Here is a 13,427-nt window from a genome sequence, read left to right on the forward strand (position 1 = left end):
AACTAATAATTAATTACTTTTTCAGAGTAACTTACCCAACACTGTTGTCAGGAAATAAACTGAAATATAAGATGCACCGATATATCGGCCATGTCACGGATTGGCAGAAGAGAACCCAAATGCAGGCAGGCGGTGAAGGGGTTAACAAACAAGACTTTATTATAAATACAAAGAAACAAAAACACCCGCGAGGGGGTGAACGAAAAGATAACAAAATAATAGAACGAGCAACAAGACCAAGACTACCTAAACAATAAACTAGACAACACTTTGACAGAAACTAAACTAACACTTACTAAGACAGGACTGGGTTATAGAAACAGGAACACAGGAACAACGACTGGCACGATTCACATACACGACGTAGTACATACACACGCAATGACCGACACAGGACAATGACACATGAGGGTATTATATAGGGAAGACAGACAAAGGATAACGACACGGGGCAGGTGTGGGTAATTAAACACTCAGGGAAAGATAACGAGGAAACGAGAGGAATGGGGCCAATGACAAGACACTGGAGAGAACGTATATTATTGTCAAAAGGACAACAATATGTTTCTCTCCACACATAACCAAAAGCTTTGCCATGGCTCTGCTACAGGACCAAGAAAAACATGACTAAGGAAGCAGAGCCATGACAGGCCAATCATCGGTATCGGTCGATAAAAGCTATTTTTCACAATATCAGCTATTGGCTGTCACCAGTTTGATGTTCAATATTAATAGTCATTATATGAATTAATAACATTTAGAAAGTTAAGAAATATTCACTATTGATAGATATCACTCTGAATATCGGTATCGGTGGAAATATTTTGTATCGGTGCATCTCTATTTTTTCTCATCTCAATCACATTGTTTTACAGTAACAGCCGTGGATTATCAAAAGCTGTCTTTAATGTAACAGTCATGAGTCGTAGCAATCAATAGGGCTGTGTTCAACATATCGATACGGCGATACATCGTCATGAGCATCTATAGAACTGCCTCCGTATCGATTCAGCAGCACTTTTGAAACGAGCCAATTGTTATGCGTCAAATATTTTTGTAACAATTATTAGTCGTGTAAAGGATCCAATTGTGGTTTATCCATGATCCGGTCAGACCGCGCCCCACGATTCTATATTTCAAAGTTTCACCATCATAAAGTGAAAGCAAGCGCACGCTCTGCATCCGTGAGCGCAGTACATGAAAGCGCATTCTTGTGTCATTCACTTAACGGTTGAGTATAAGGCAAGTTCTAAGGTTAGTGTTGTCTAGAGTTATCTGTTAGGCGCTAATTCAACACACAAGTGACGCAGCAGTGCATCTGCATTATCCATTGTAAAACTATCGCTCATGATTAAAATCAATGAAATGCCCGCAGCTGAAGCGATGTGATGCACCGCTCGCTTATAATACTGTAGCACATTTGAAAGTAACGAGAGATGAGATAGAGCCGCAGTAAACGTGCGTTTAATAGAATGTTTAATAGACCTGCTTAAAGGGATACTTCACCCGAAAATGAAAATTCTGTCGTCATTTATTCACCTCCGAGTTGTTCCAAATCTGTATAAATGTCTTTGTTCTGATGAACACAAGAAAGATATTTGGAAGAATGCTTATAACCAGACAGATTTTGCCCACCGTTGACTCCTATAGTAGGAAAAATGACAATGGTAGCCAAAAGTGCCCCAGAACTGTTTGCCGTAATACATTCTTCAAAATATCTTCTTTTGTGTTCAGCCGAATAAAAAAATGATAAAGTACTACTATGGGTATGGCCATAGTAGTCCTACTATGGGAGTCAATGGGGGGCAACATCTGTTTGGTTATAAGCATTCTTCCAAATATCTTTCTCTGTGTTCATCAGAACAAAGACATTTATACAGATTTGGAACAATTTGAAGGTGAGTAAACAATGACAGCATGTTAATTTTGTGGGTGAAGTATCCCTTTAAAATCTTACATCACCTTTCACGTGTATAATGGAAAACCAATGTCTTCTGTTTCTATTCAACACAATTATGTTTGAATTTAATGTATTTACTCTGAATTCTAAATTTGTAATATTATGATTTGTAATCCAAAACAATTGATTATCTTGTTGTGTGTGTGTGTGTGTGTGCGTGCGTGCGTGCGTGCGTGCGTGCGTGCGTGTGTGTGTGTGTGTTTTGCATATCAAAAACACAATTAATATTCAGTTATCAAAATTGTTTTAACACTGTTTATTCAATGTCAAAAAAACAGATCACATTGTTACTAAATTCTGCTAAAAAGAAATGTCTCGTGATGCGTATCGTATCGGGAAGTTGTTGGCCATACACAGCCCTAGCAATCAATACATGAACTATTTGTAAATAAAATTACTTTGTTACCTCTTCAGTCAGATGAAACCATCTGTTTGATTATTAACAGATTATTTGTTTGCATGTAAACATAGCTAGCCTTGATTTTGCACAGAAAACAAATCATTATTGAAGTCGCTAAGAATTGTGAACTGGAATCAGAGCCCATAATTCCTCACGATCCTTGAGGAATTTCTGTCTGACTTCCACTATATCTACCATAATCCCAGAATGCTATTTAACCAGTTTCTTTCATATTTTAATTTGTTTATTTTTTTTAAGTATTTATTTTTGTTAGCAAACCGCCCGCAGTCGAACCCTCTCGAGCATGGGCTTCAAAGGAAAATTGTTTAAGGAAAAACATTTTCATGTAAGAAACCGCCGAGTTCATTACGTCCTCTTGAGTCTCTCCAGACTCTTTAATTGTCTCTGCGGTGGGATTATTTATTAATTTTCCTTCTATGCACACTGTGGGTAAGTGATAATTAGTTTTATGTGGAAAATGAAATAGCTTAAGCGAATGTGGGAAATGAACATGCTACCTGATGCACGGAGACTCTGGGGAAGATTACGATGTGGATGAAGGTCCCAAGACTCCGTCCTGATGGAAAAGATGTTCCCGGAACTCTATAAAACAGGCGACTTTTATCTATAGGGAGAGAAGACATGCGCAGATGTGTGGGGCTGGAAAATAAGAGGGAAGAAATAGCAATTTCACTCCAAAGTGCCTTCCACAACAACTTTGATTTCAGAGATGTGAACAACAGCTTAGTTTTATTAGTCGGTGCTGGAGTCTCAAGGACGTGTTTGAATAAGCGTGCTATCACAGGACGGATGATGGGTAGGGGATATGTCATTTGGATATGTGAAGTGTCCCGGCCTCTCCTTGGACCTGGAGCCGGCTGCTCTGTTGAGTGTGTTACTGTAGGTCACATCTCATCTCTTGTGTTTGCTGGAATTACTCACAGCCGCCCACTGCGGTCTCTCTCTCTCTCTCTCTCTCCCCTCACTGTGTCTTCGTCAAAAATATAAGGTTTAGAGAAAAAAAGTTCTCTGCCATGGAGCTTTTTCACTTTCGATGTTCTTAGCTTGAAGTTAAATGAGTTTTTTTTCTGTAGGGATTCACAGGTGGAAATGATTCAATAAAGAGTTCAAAGTCATGAATCACGGTATTATAAACTTTGATGTGAAGTATTCAAGTGTTTCAAAAAAGAAAAAAATGATGAGGGAGTTTTTTCTATAAAAGCAATATATTTTGAGTGTAAACAAAATGTTCAGACGCATGCAAAGTTTTTGAAAGTGTAAAGCGACTTCTGACATTCTTGCTGAGTGTTCTCATTTCCAGCAACTTCTCTGATTGGTTGATCTCTCCTCAGGATGATGGGTAGTGTAGTTCATTTGCTTCTATTGTTTACCTCGTTTGTAAGTTGCTTTGGATAAAAGCGTCTGCTAAATGACTAAATGTAAATTTCATCATTAGGCAGTCGGATTTTGATGATCTTTTGAAGGACACAGTGATTTTTAATGATGAATGAATTGTAGTAAAGGAATAGTTAAGTCAAGTCAATTTATAGAGCACAACTTTAACACAACCATCGTTGATCCAAAGTGCTTTACAATAAAAGGTTAGATAAAAAGCAACAGAGATCAAAATTAAAAAAGGAAAAAAATAAAATATAAAGTCAAAATAAAAATAAAAATAGGGACAATATACTTGTATACTGTATACACAAAACATACATCAAAAGTACTGTACTTTCACTTTGAAAGAAAAATTTTCTCATAATTTACCAATTAAACTATAAATATTATGAGATTTTGTAGTGATCTATATGTTGCGTATCCACGGAAACATACATCAGTAGGGTAAATTCAATAACTTAAAATCTTATTGGTTCTTGCATTTCTCGTAACCGTGTGTCATACGTGTGCTTTGTGGGAAGACAAAATGAGATTTGACTTCATCAATAGCTGTGTCTCGTTTCGTTCCTTGTGTCCTGCAGAGGTCTCATCCTTTAAAGGATGCGGTATACGGAGGATTCTCAACTTAGAATTATACGATACGTCCTTCGTAGGACATACTGGCAGAAAATGAAACAGGAAGTACCACGTTGCTATGACAACACTTTGCACTCGCACACCTGTCACATTAATTTAAATGATTTCTACATGATTTTAAGAGGTCAAAAGTGGGTTACTTTCTACCCTAAACAATGCCAAAAGAGTTAAATAAATAAAAAAATGTCCTTACTTTTTTAAAACGTTTAAAAATCACTAAACACTTAAACCTATTTACTACATATGCCTGCTAAGATAATAAAAAAAAACGTGACACAAATTGTAAACTATTAACATTTAAACGCTGTTTATTCAAATAACAGATGCTGTCCTCCAAATTCTCGTGAAAGTAGGTTGCATTAGAAGGGTGCATACGGAGTGTCCTACCTGCTTTTATGAAACGAGACAGCCTCGGTGACGTAGCAGGTTTCAAATGAGACCCCCGGAGGACGCAGCCTTCTGAAACGAGACACAGCTAATGTGTGCAGATGTGTATATTTTTTCATGGAAATTCCACGTGTCGATTGATAAGCTCAAAATATCAATTATTTTCTCTCAAACGTATTGAATTGCTTCAGAAAACTTGAATCCCCAGAGGGGTTTGGATTACTGTAATACTGTAATAATGAATTCGGATGAATGAAGTGATATCTTTTAGGTTGAGAAAATAATGAGAGAATTGTCATAGTTGGGTGAACTATCCTGCTACAGTAAGTCTTTCTTGAATGTTGTTGTTGTTAAAAATGGATATCTCCCCATGTTAAAAATAAATGGGATTTTGATCTCCAGAACCAAACCACAGAGATCTGTTCACAGCCCTGTTATTCAGCATGGCCTTCTCTCGTGGGCCGTCTCTATCGTTCTCTCACTGGCTGTAATCTCGAACCCATCCTAGCGCAGTGTCACGGCACTAATGCACTGCATGATCTACTATTGAATAAATGCCATTTTTGTTTAGTGCTGCGGTGTTTAGAGCGGGCTAATGGCCTCGGAGCTAGCGCGTGTGCTGACGGCTGCAAAAGACTAAAGAGTCACTGAAGATGCTGGACGAGGAGGCACTAAAGACTCTTCAATGTTCTCTGTCTGAACAGGACATGAACGACTTCTCTCCGGTCTTCAGTCAGACGCTGTACAGAGGGATGGTGGCACCCAACGCTATCAAGGGAACGCTGGTCACGACTGTACGTGCTGAAGACACTGACCCGCAGGTGAGCCGGCGTGAATGATTGAGCGTGTCTGTGTGTGTTCATACGGTAAAAAAAACATATGGTAACCTCTCCAAAGAGCATTTTGGTCAAGTGTGATTTGTCCTTTGATGTCTTTCTGTCTAAAGGCAGATTTTTTCTTCTGCGCCGGTTTTTGTTTTTACTTGTGCGACGTTGTCCACGTCGACAGGCAATGGCCACTAGGCATGTTGCTTGTGTGACCAAGACAAGAGCCAAAGAAGAAGCGTTTCGTTGTGTACGCTGTTTGAGAACCATTTAGCAGTGATAGCGGCAAGCAAACAGTCACTTTTGCAGCTTGAGTTGTTAAATACAGAATAACACGTAATTTATTTAGATAGTTCATTCGGAAATGCGTATGAGTAAACCCGACGCTTTCACTCAGTTTTTTGACCTGAAGGGAGGGGGTTCGAGCAGACCAATCACAGCGCTTGCGTTCTGCGTCACATTACATTTTTGGGCTACTGCGTAGGGTACGGCGTATGTCTGACGCAGAAGTAAAAATCGCACTTAAAGGGATAGTTCACCCAAAAATGAAAATTCTGTCATCATTTACTCACCCTCTTGTCATTTCGAACCTGTATGACTTTCTTTCTTCTGCAGAACACAAAAGAAGATATTTTGAAGAATGTTGATAACCGAACAGCGGTGGCACCCATTGACTTCTATTGTATGGACACAAAACCTGTGCAAGTGAATGGCTGCCATCGCTACTCGGTAATCAACATTTTTCTTTTGTGTTCTGAGAAAGACTGTCATATAGGTTCGAAATGACAAGAGGGTGAGTAAATGATGACAGAATTTTCCATTTTTGGTGAACTATCACTTTAAGCGTGTGATTATTGGCCAGAATAAGATACAGGGTATAGGTCAGATTTTATGCTGATGGTCGTACTTGAGGTTTTCTAGATGTATGAGACTACAGTATTGTTGATCTTCTGAGGATGCTTTGAGTGCTTCAAGTTCTGTTAATATGAAGATTAAGGATGGTTGACGGGTACTGTTATTGCTTTTTGTCTGATGAGAATGTAAATAGGTTTGGCTGAGAGGGAATGTATGCTAATGTGACATGACTTCAAATGCTAAAGTCAATAAAACAAAACCTAAGATAAGAGAAAATATCAGCCATAGCTGAGTTTGTGTTTAACAGAGGAATGAACTACAACACCCAGATACTTTTTACCTTGCTTTATTTATTCATTCATTTCCTGTTTTTGTCTCTTCTCTTTTTAAATACAGAAAAGACCTGTTTACACTGACGTCTTCAGATTTACACTTTACACATTACTGTGTTTCTGTGATATCTACTATACTCCATGTTATAGACAAATGTAACAAAGTTTATTTTAGTGATGATGATAAATGCTGAGGGTTTCTGATTATTTTGCCTCAGATGTCAGTGAGTGAGATGTCTCATTCGTGATTGCTCACTGGTGCGTGGACTGCAGGGCTGCCAGACTTCTGTGTGTTCATGTTCTTCATGCGGTGGTCAGTGTGTCCTCTCTGTTCACTGCGATCAGAACAGCCCCAAAAACACAGCAATTTTGCTTCAGCATCCAACCCATAATACATCACTCGTGTCCGAGCTGGTTAGAGGTGAGACAGGCCAACAGCCTCAGCTGCCACTGGAAATTGAATTTCACCCGTCAGTCGTGCACATCATCAGTTACAGTGAGATTCTGAGGGCATCTGGCTCTGAACTGATATAAGACTGTGCACATCATACAGTGAAATAGATTACAAAGCACAATGCCAATATCAAACAAAAATACCTCACAAAAGAATATGACAATAAATACTGTCTTTTTATTTGGATAAGTTTGTGTATAAATAGTCACATTGAACAAATCAAATGAATACAATGATATGAAGTCTTCAGGTATTTCTCATCTAGGTAACAAATGTTTTTCAGATGGGCTTAATGTATCTAACAGTGGTATTAAGTATTTAAACATTTAGAGACTACAATAAAGTATTCAAAGAATTGTCATGGGGTTCAAGATAAAAAAATGTAGTATTCCTTCTATACTCATTTGACTGTTTGAATGTTCACAGGCTGCTCTGTACAGTTTTGTTTCTTTCCTGTTACTTTTTGATTGTTTTTTAAAGCATTTATTGAATCTGCTGTAGTCACAGTTACAGTCACCATAACTAGCACAATTCCACCAAAACCAGTATAACATTTACATTTATTCATTTGGCAGACCAGTATAAACCCACCAAAACCATCATAAACCCATTTTAACCATCATAAACCCATTTTAGCCAGCATAAACCCATGTTAACCAGCATAAACCCATTCTAACCAGCATACACCCATGTTAACCAGCATAAACCCACCTTTACCATAATAAACCCATCCTAACAAACATAAAACCATCCTAACCAGCATAAAACCACTCTAACCAATGTCAACCCGCCCTAGCAAGTTTAATCCCACCCTAACCAATTTCTGCAATCTGGCAACCATAAGCAAATGCTCTCACTGTGCACCATAGAGGTCAAGTCAATAAACACTTTTTCACTTCTTTCTCATGAGCTGCTTGAGCCGCGTTGATGTCCACTACATTGTTTGTTTGCGATTGTGGTTGCTGAATAAAGACATCCCACCTCGCGAGTCCGTTCGTGACGTTCCGATGGTTCTTCTTCACGGTCAGTCGCGTTGTTTTCCAGGGAATTGTCAACATTTTGCGGGCATCAGAAAGACGCTAGTAATTTGCGAGAGAACTTAAGGTAGAGGTTGGATGTCTATGAATAGGCCTATGCACTTATCAAACCTCTGTGGAAATACTTCTTTGATGAAGCTAGATGAAGTTTGTATTGACTAAAATGAGGCGACTAAACTGGACTAAACAAAAACAGGACAAGAATGACTAAATAAGATACAAACTAAAAAGTTTATTCGTCGTGGGACTAAAACTAAGACTAAAATAAAAAATAGCTGACAAAATTAACACTATAACCAGCATAAACCCACCTTAACCAGCATAAACCCACCATAACCAGCATAAACCCACTCTAAAGGTCTTTGCACATACAGTCCGAAATTTTCGTATGCGTTTTTTCGTATTTGGCTCTCGTTTGTACGGTGTCTCTGAATTGTTAAAAAAAGGCCACTCAAAATGCTTGACGGATGCGAAAAACGCAGAAAATCGAACCCGGTCCGACTTTTTTTATGACGGACGAAAATATCGGAGGCAGTGTGTAAATGTGATTGACACAACGTGAGGTCGTATTTATTTTTTAACGTGCAGAAATTTCGGACGCAAATTTCAGACTCAATGTGCAATGGGCTTAACCAGCATAAAACCCACTCTAACCACCATAACTAGCATAAACCCACTCTAACCACCCTAAACCCACCATAACCAGCATAAACCCACCTTAAACACCTTAAACCCACTCTAACCACCATAAACCCACTCTAACCACCATAAACCCACCATAACTAGCATAAACCCACTCTAACCACCATAACCAGCATAAACCCACTCTAACCACCCTAAACCCACCATAACCAGCATAAACCCACCTTAAACACCATAAACCCACTCTAACCAGCATAAACCCACTCTAACCACCATAAACCCACCATAACTAGCATAAACCCACTCTAACCACCATAACCAGCATAAACCCACCTTAAACACCATAAACCCACTCTAACCAGCATAAACCCACTCTAACCACCATAAAACCACCATAACCAGCATAAACCCACTCTAACCACCATAAACCCACCATAGCCAGCATAAACTCATCTTAACCAGCACCCGTTACATTAGATTTGTGACTCCAGCATTGAGTTATAAGTGATATGTGAAGACTTCAGGGGTGAGTCTGTTAAAGTCAGATCATTGTATTCTCTTTCACATTCTCTTCATGGCTCTATCAGATCAGACTGAAAGTTGGTATTATTTACAGTACAGTGGCAGTTAGATTTCATCGCGATTCAGTGCTTTTCCATTCTACACTACACAACTGCTTATTTCCACCCATAAACGACATTTCAATGGGTCAGCGCTGGCTGGGAAGCATTACTAAAAACACAGGACTCAGTTTTGAATGACTTTACACTTGTAATTAGGGATGTAACAATATTATCAATATCGTGTTATTGCAATAGCAAAATTGTCTCAATATTATGGTGGTCACATGACTGTATGAAACGAGAGGTCTTCCGGGCCTAACATAAAGAATGTGAGAAAAAATAAAAGACGTTACCTTGGTCAAGGTCCATCTGGTGCAGTTATTTTATTTTATAAAAGGGATTTTTAGGTCATTTGACCCATCTCATACTATAACAGTTATGATTAGAGGATAAAGAAAAGAGGATGCTTATGGCAAGTTTCCAAGTCATCAGTTGTCATTTTAAATATTGCAATAAATATAGCACCGTGGACTTTATTCCATGGTATTATCATACAGTGAGATTTTGATATTTTTACATCCCTACTTGTAATGCATTTCCAGACATTTTAAGAGCGGTTCTGTGTGAAAGCAGTCAATTCACTCAAATACCATTTCAGAAAGATGTGACGTGCTGTTTTCAAGGTGAAGTGTGTCATATCTGTGCCACCAGTGGAAGAGCACTGTGGGAAAATACTGTTTCTTAAACACGCCCACTGGCTCTCATTGGTTGGACAAACAGGTAGTCCTTAACTTAAACATTACATCATTGGTTGAGCCAGTGATGCTGTGTCGGGCTGGCCAGGACAGAAGGATGTATTTATAAATGTCACAATATTAAGCTTTTGATTAAATTTAGTATTAGTCTGAGAGAGGAGGGTGTGTTGAAATGTGAAGAAAACTAGAAACTATTCATTCCCATCTTTAAATTGTGTGGTGTTTAGATTTGATTCGTGCTCATGGTTGTGTGTTATGCATGCAGAAATGTTGGTATTAAAGTTTGAAAGTCACGTGTGGTAATGATGGCAGTGTAATCACAGTCTGCTGGGTTTTTACTATAAAGAGTTTAATTACGTTTCTCAATTACCATCTCACGTAATAACGTGATACACAATTAACAAAATCCTATAAACAGCTTGAATTAGAAGTGCAACAACACATCCCACAGAGAGAGAGAGAGAGAGTTTCTCATGAATGTGAATGATCTTGTGCCTGTTGACCGTGTATTCTGTGTCCATGTGTGTCTGCGTGGGTTCAGGTTCAGGTGTTTATGTGTGTGTACTGTATGTGTACTGAGGTCTCTTGAGGATGATGATGACAGATCAAATCTGCACCTCTCTGTTATCGCCAGCTAGTCTCTCATCCTGATCTTAAAAGATCCCTGTAACACTAGTTTAGTTGTTGTTTTTTATTTCAGCTTTGTTTTTTTTATTTGTTTTAATGGTGCTTGATTAGTTATTTAATAGCTTGAATGCACCACAGTAGCAGAAACGGCGCCATACTCAATATGCATCATTAAAGTTTCGTGTCAGATTCAACACAACATACTTGAGGCTAAGGAAATTTTTGAATCCACTAAATATGTATTTCTTTCAGTTTGGCATGGCGGTGTACATGACATATTAATGTATTTGGTCTTGGTAGAATAGATCTGCTGCTGTGGCGGGCTACTGCCAATACATCCACAACATGATGCTGTGAGCATAACATACAGTATATGAATAACCCCTATATGGCAAACATGATCACCTTGTAGCAGATCTATACCTGTGGAGCTGGGAAAGGAGGAGGGTATCTGAAGCACGCTGCACTGCACTCAAAGGGGTTTCATGATGCCATAGAAGAACCTTTTTTGTCTAAATGGTTCCATAAAGAACCTTTAACATCCGAAGAACCTTTTTGTTAGACAAAAGATTCTTCAGATTATGAAAAGGTAAGCAAGTCAACCATTGACTGAATAGTTCTTTGTGGAACCAAAAATGGTTCTTCTATGGCATCGCTGTGAAGAACCTTTTAAGCACCTTTATTTTTAAGAGTGTGCTATGACATGCACTAGCCAAGATTTAAATGTTGAGCAGCAAGCTCATTAGCTGCTGATACAGAAGGAACCAATCAGCTACGCCATGCGGTAAACGTTATAATGACGGATTGAGTTAGATTTATAGAACTGCGCCATCTAGAGTTTCATGACAGAACTTTGCACATACATTATTTAGAACTGCTGTAATACTCTTTATCCATTCTCATAACATATCATACCATCAATACTGGATGTTTACACTAATCTTCAAGTGAAGATTGCTAATTCGTCAACATATTACTTAACAACTTTTAAACACGCAGTTATTAAAGCTGATAGAGCACCATAAGTATATTCTTCTCATCCCTGCTGTGTCCAGAGCTGAACATCAATGTAAATGACCTCCATGTTGTTGATGGCCTTTTGCATATTCTCTTTGCAAAATAAATACACAGATTCAGTCATTTGTGTTGAACCCAGTGAGCAGTTCTTCAGACAAAGGATTACTCCATACTGACACGTAATGGTTTTGTTTTGGGTAAACAGGAGTCTTTATTGATGACATGTGATCTTCTGGTGAGCGGGTTTGTGTCCGTGTGGTCCTGGCATCCCTCTTCAATTCACTATTCTCAGAGCATCTGTCAGCTGGCTCTTCACATTAGCATCTGATATCATATCATGCTCATCACTGTGTTTTATTCATTAGCTGTCTTTACCAACGACAGAGTGAATCAGAATTATAGCCGTGTAGCCTTCTTTACTACAAATCACCTCATGAACAAAAACTCTCCCGGGCACAATGAAATCAGAGGTTGCTCTTTCATCGCTCAAGAGTTCTCTGTTGTGTTTCATTTAAGGACTAACTAAGTCTCAGATGTTTCTCCTTTAAATTATATCAAAAGAGAAACAAATGAGACTGTAATGATTTAAATCCATGTGAATAGATTGTAGAGGTAAAATAATATAGGATTTTGTCAATTTGATGTGACTTTTGATTGGAGACAGAGACATTTGTCAGATTTCTTACTCTTTCTCTCAGGAGAAATATCTGAGACACAGATGAGACTTAAAGGGATAGTTACATTTACATTTAGTTATTTAGCAGACGCTTTTATCCAAAGCGACTTACAGATGAGGGAAACAACGGAAGCAATTGGAACAACATAAGGACAACAAAAAGCATAAGTGCAATAAAAACAAACTGGTTTCATATAACCTACCACAGTATACAGAGCTAAGTTTTTTTTGAAAGAGTAGAAAAGAGATAGAAGTCAGAACTGATCGGTCAGGTGTTGACGGAAGAAATGTGTTTTCAGACGATTCTTAAAGATGGCTACAGAATCTGGTTCATCCAAATTTAGTTCATCCAAAAATGAAAAATCTGTCATCATTTACTCACCGTCAGGTTGTTTCAAACTTGTGTAAATGTCTTTGTTCCAATGAACACAGAGAAAGATATTCGGAAGAATGCTTGCGGTTTGCAGTTCTGTGACATCATCCACTACCATAGTAGGAAAATAAATATTGTATTTTTTTGTTCTGTTGAACACATAATGAGATATTTTGAAGAGTTTAGGAAAACAAAGAGTTCCCGGGCACCTTTGACTACCATTTAATTCTTCCTACTATGGTAATCGATGATGTCCCGGAACTGAAAATGACTAACATTCTTCCAAATATCTTTCTTTGTGTTCATCGGAACAAAGTAATTTATACAGGTATGAAATGACATGAGGGTGAGTAAATGGATGAACTATCCCTTTAAGAAAATGTTTCCAATTTGCTCTCCATTTCATCTCATTGATATCTAGGAGAAATCATTACAAAAAAGACCTCATCTGTGATTTTTCTTTCTAATAAGTATCTCCATTTACTTTAAAC

The 13,427-nt window shown here is 38.3% G+C and overlaps 1 protein-coding gene across 1 annotated transcript in view; it reads left to right on the forward strand.

Annotated features, from left to right (window-relative positions):
* Positions 1 to 13,427, forward strand: part of pcdh15b (protocadherin-related 15b) — a 285,327-nt gene that overhangs the window by 194,126 nt on the left and 77,774 nt on the right. Inside the window, exon 22 of the mRNA XM_057358597.1 lies at positions 5,486 to 5,602. Within this exon, the coding sequence (XP_057214580.1) occupies positions 5,486 to 5,602 (117 nt within the window). The remainder of the gene's footprint in view (positions 1 to 5,485; positions 5,603 to 13,427) is intronic.

Source organism: Triplophysa rosa, linkage group LG18 (genome assembly GCF_024868665.1).
Source record: "Triplophysa rosa linkage group LG18, Trosa_1v2, whole genome shotgun sequence".
NCBI classification, from domain to species: Eukaryota; Metazoa; Chordata; class Actinopteri; order Cypriniformes; family Nemacheilidae; genus Triplophysa; species Triplophysa rosa.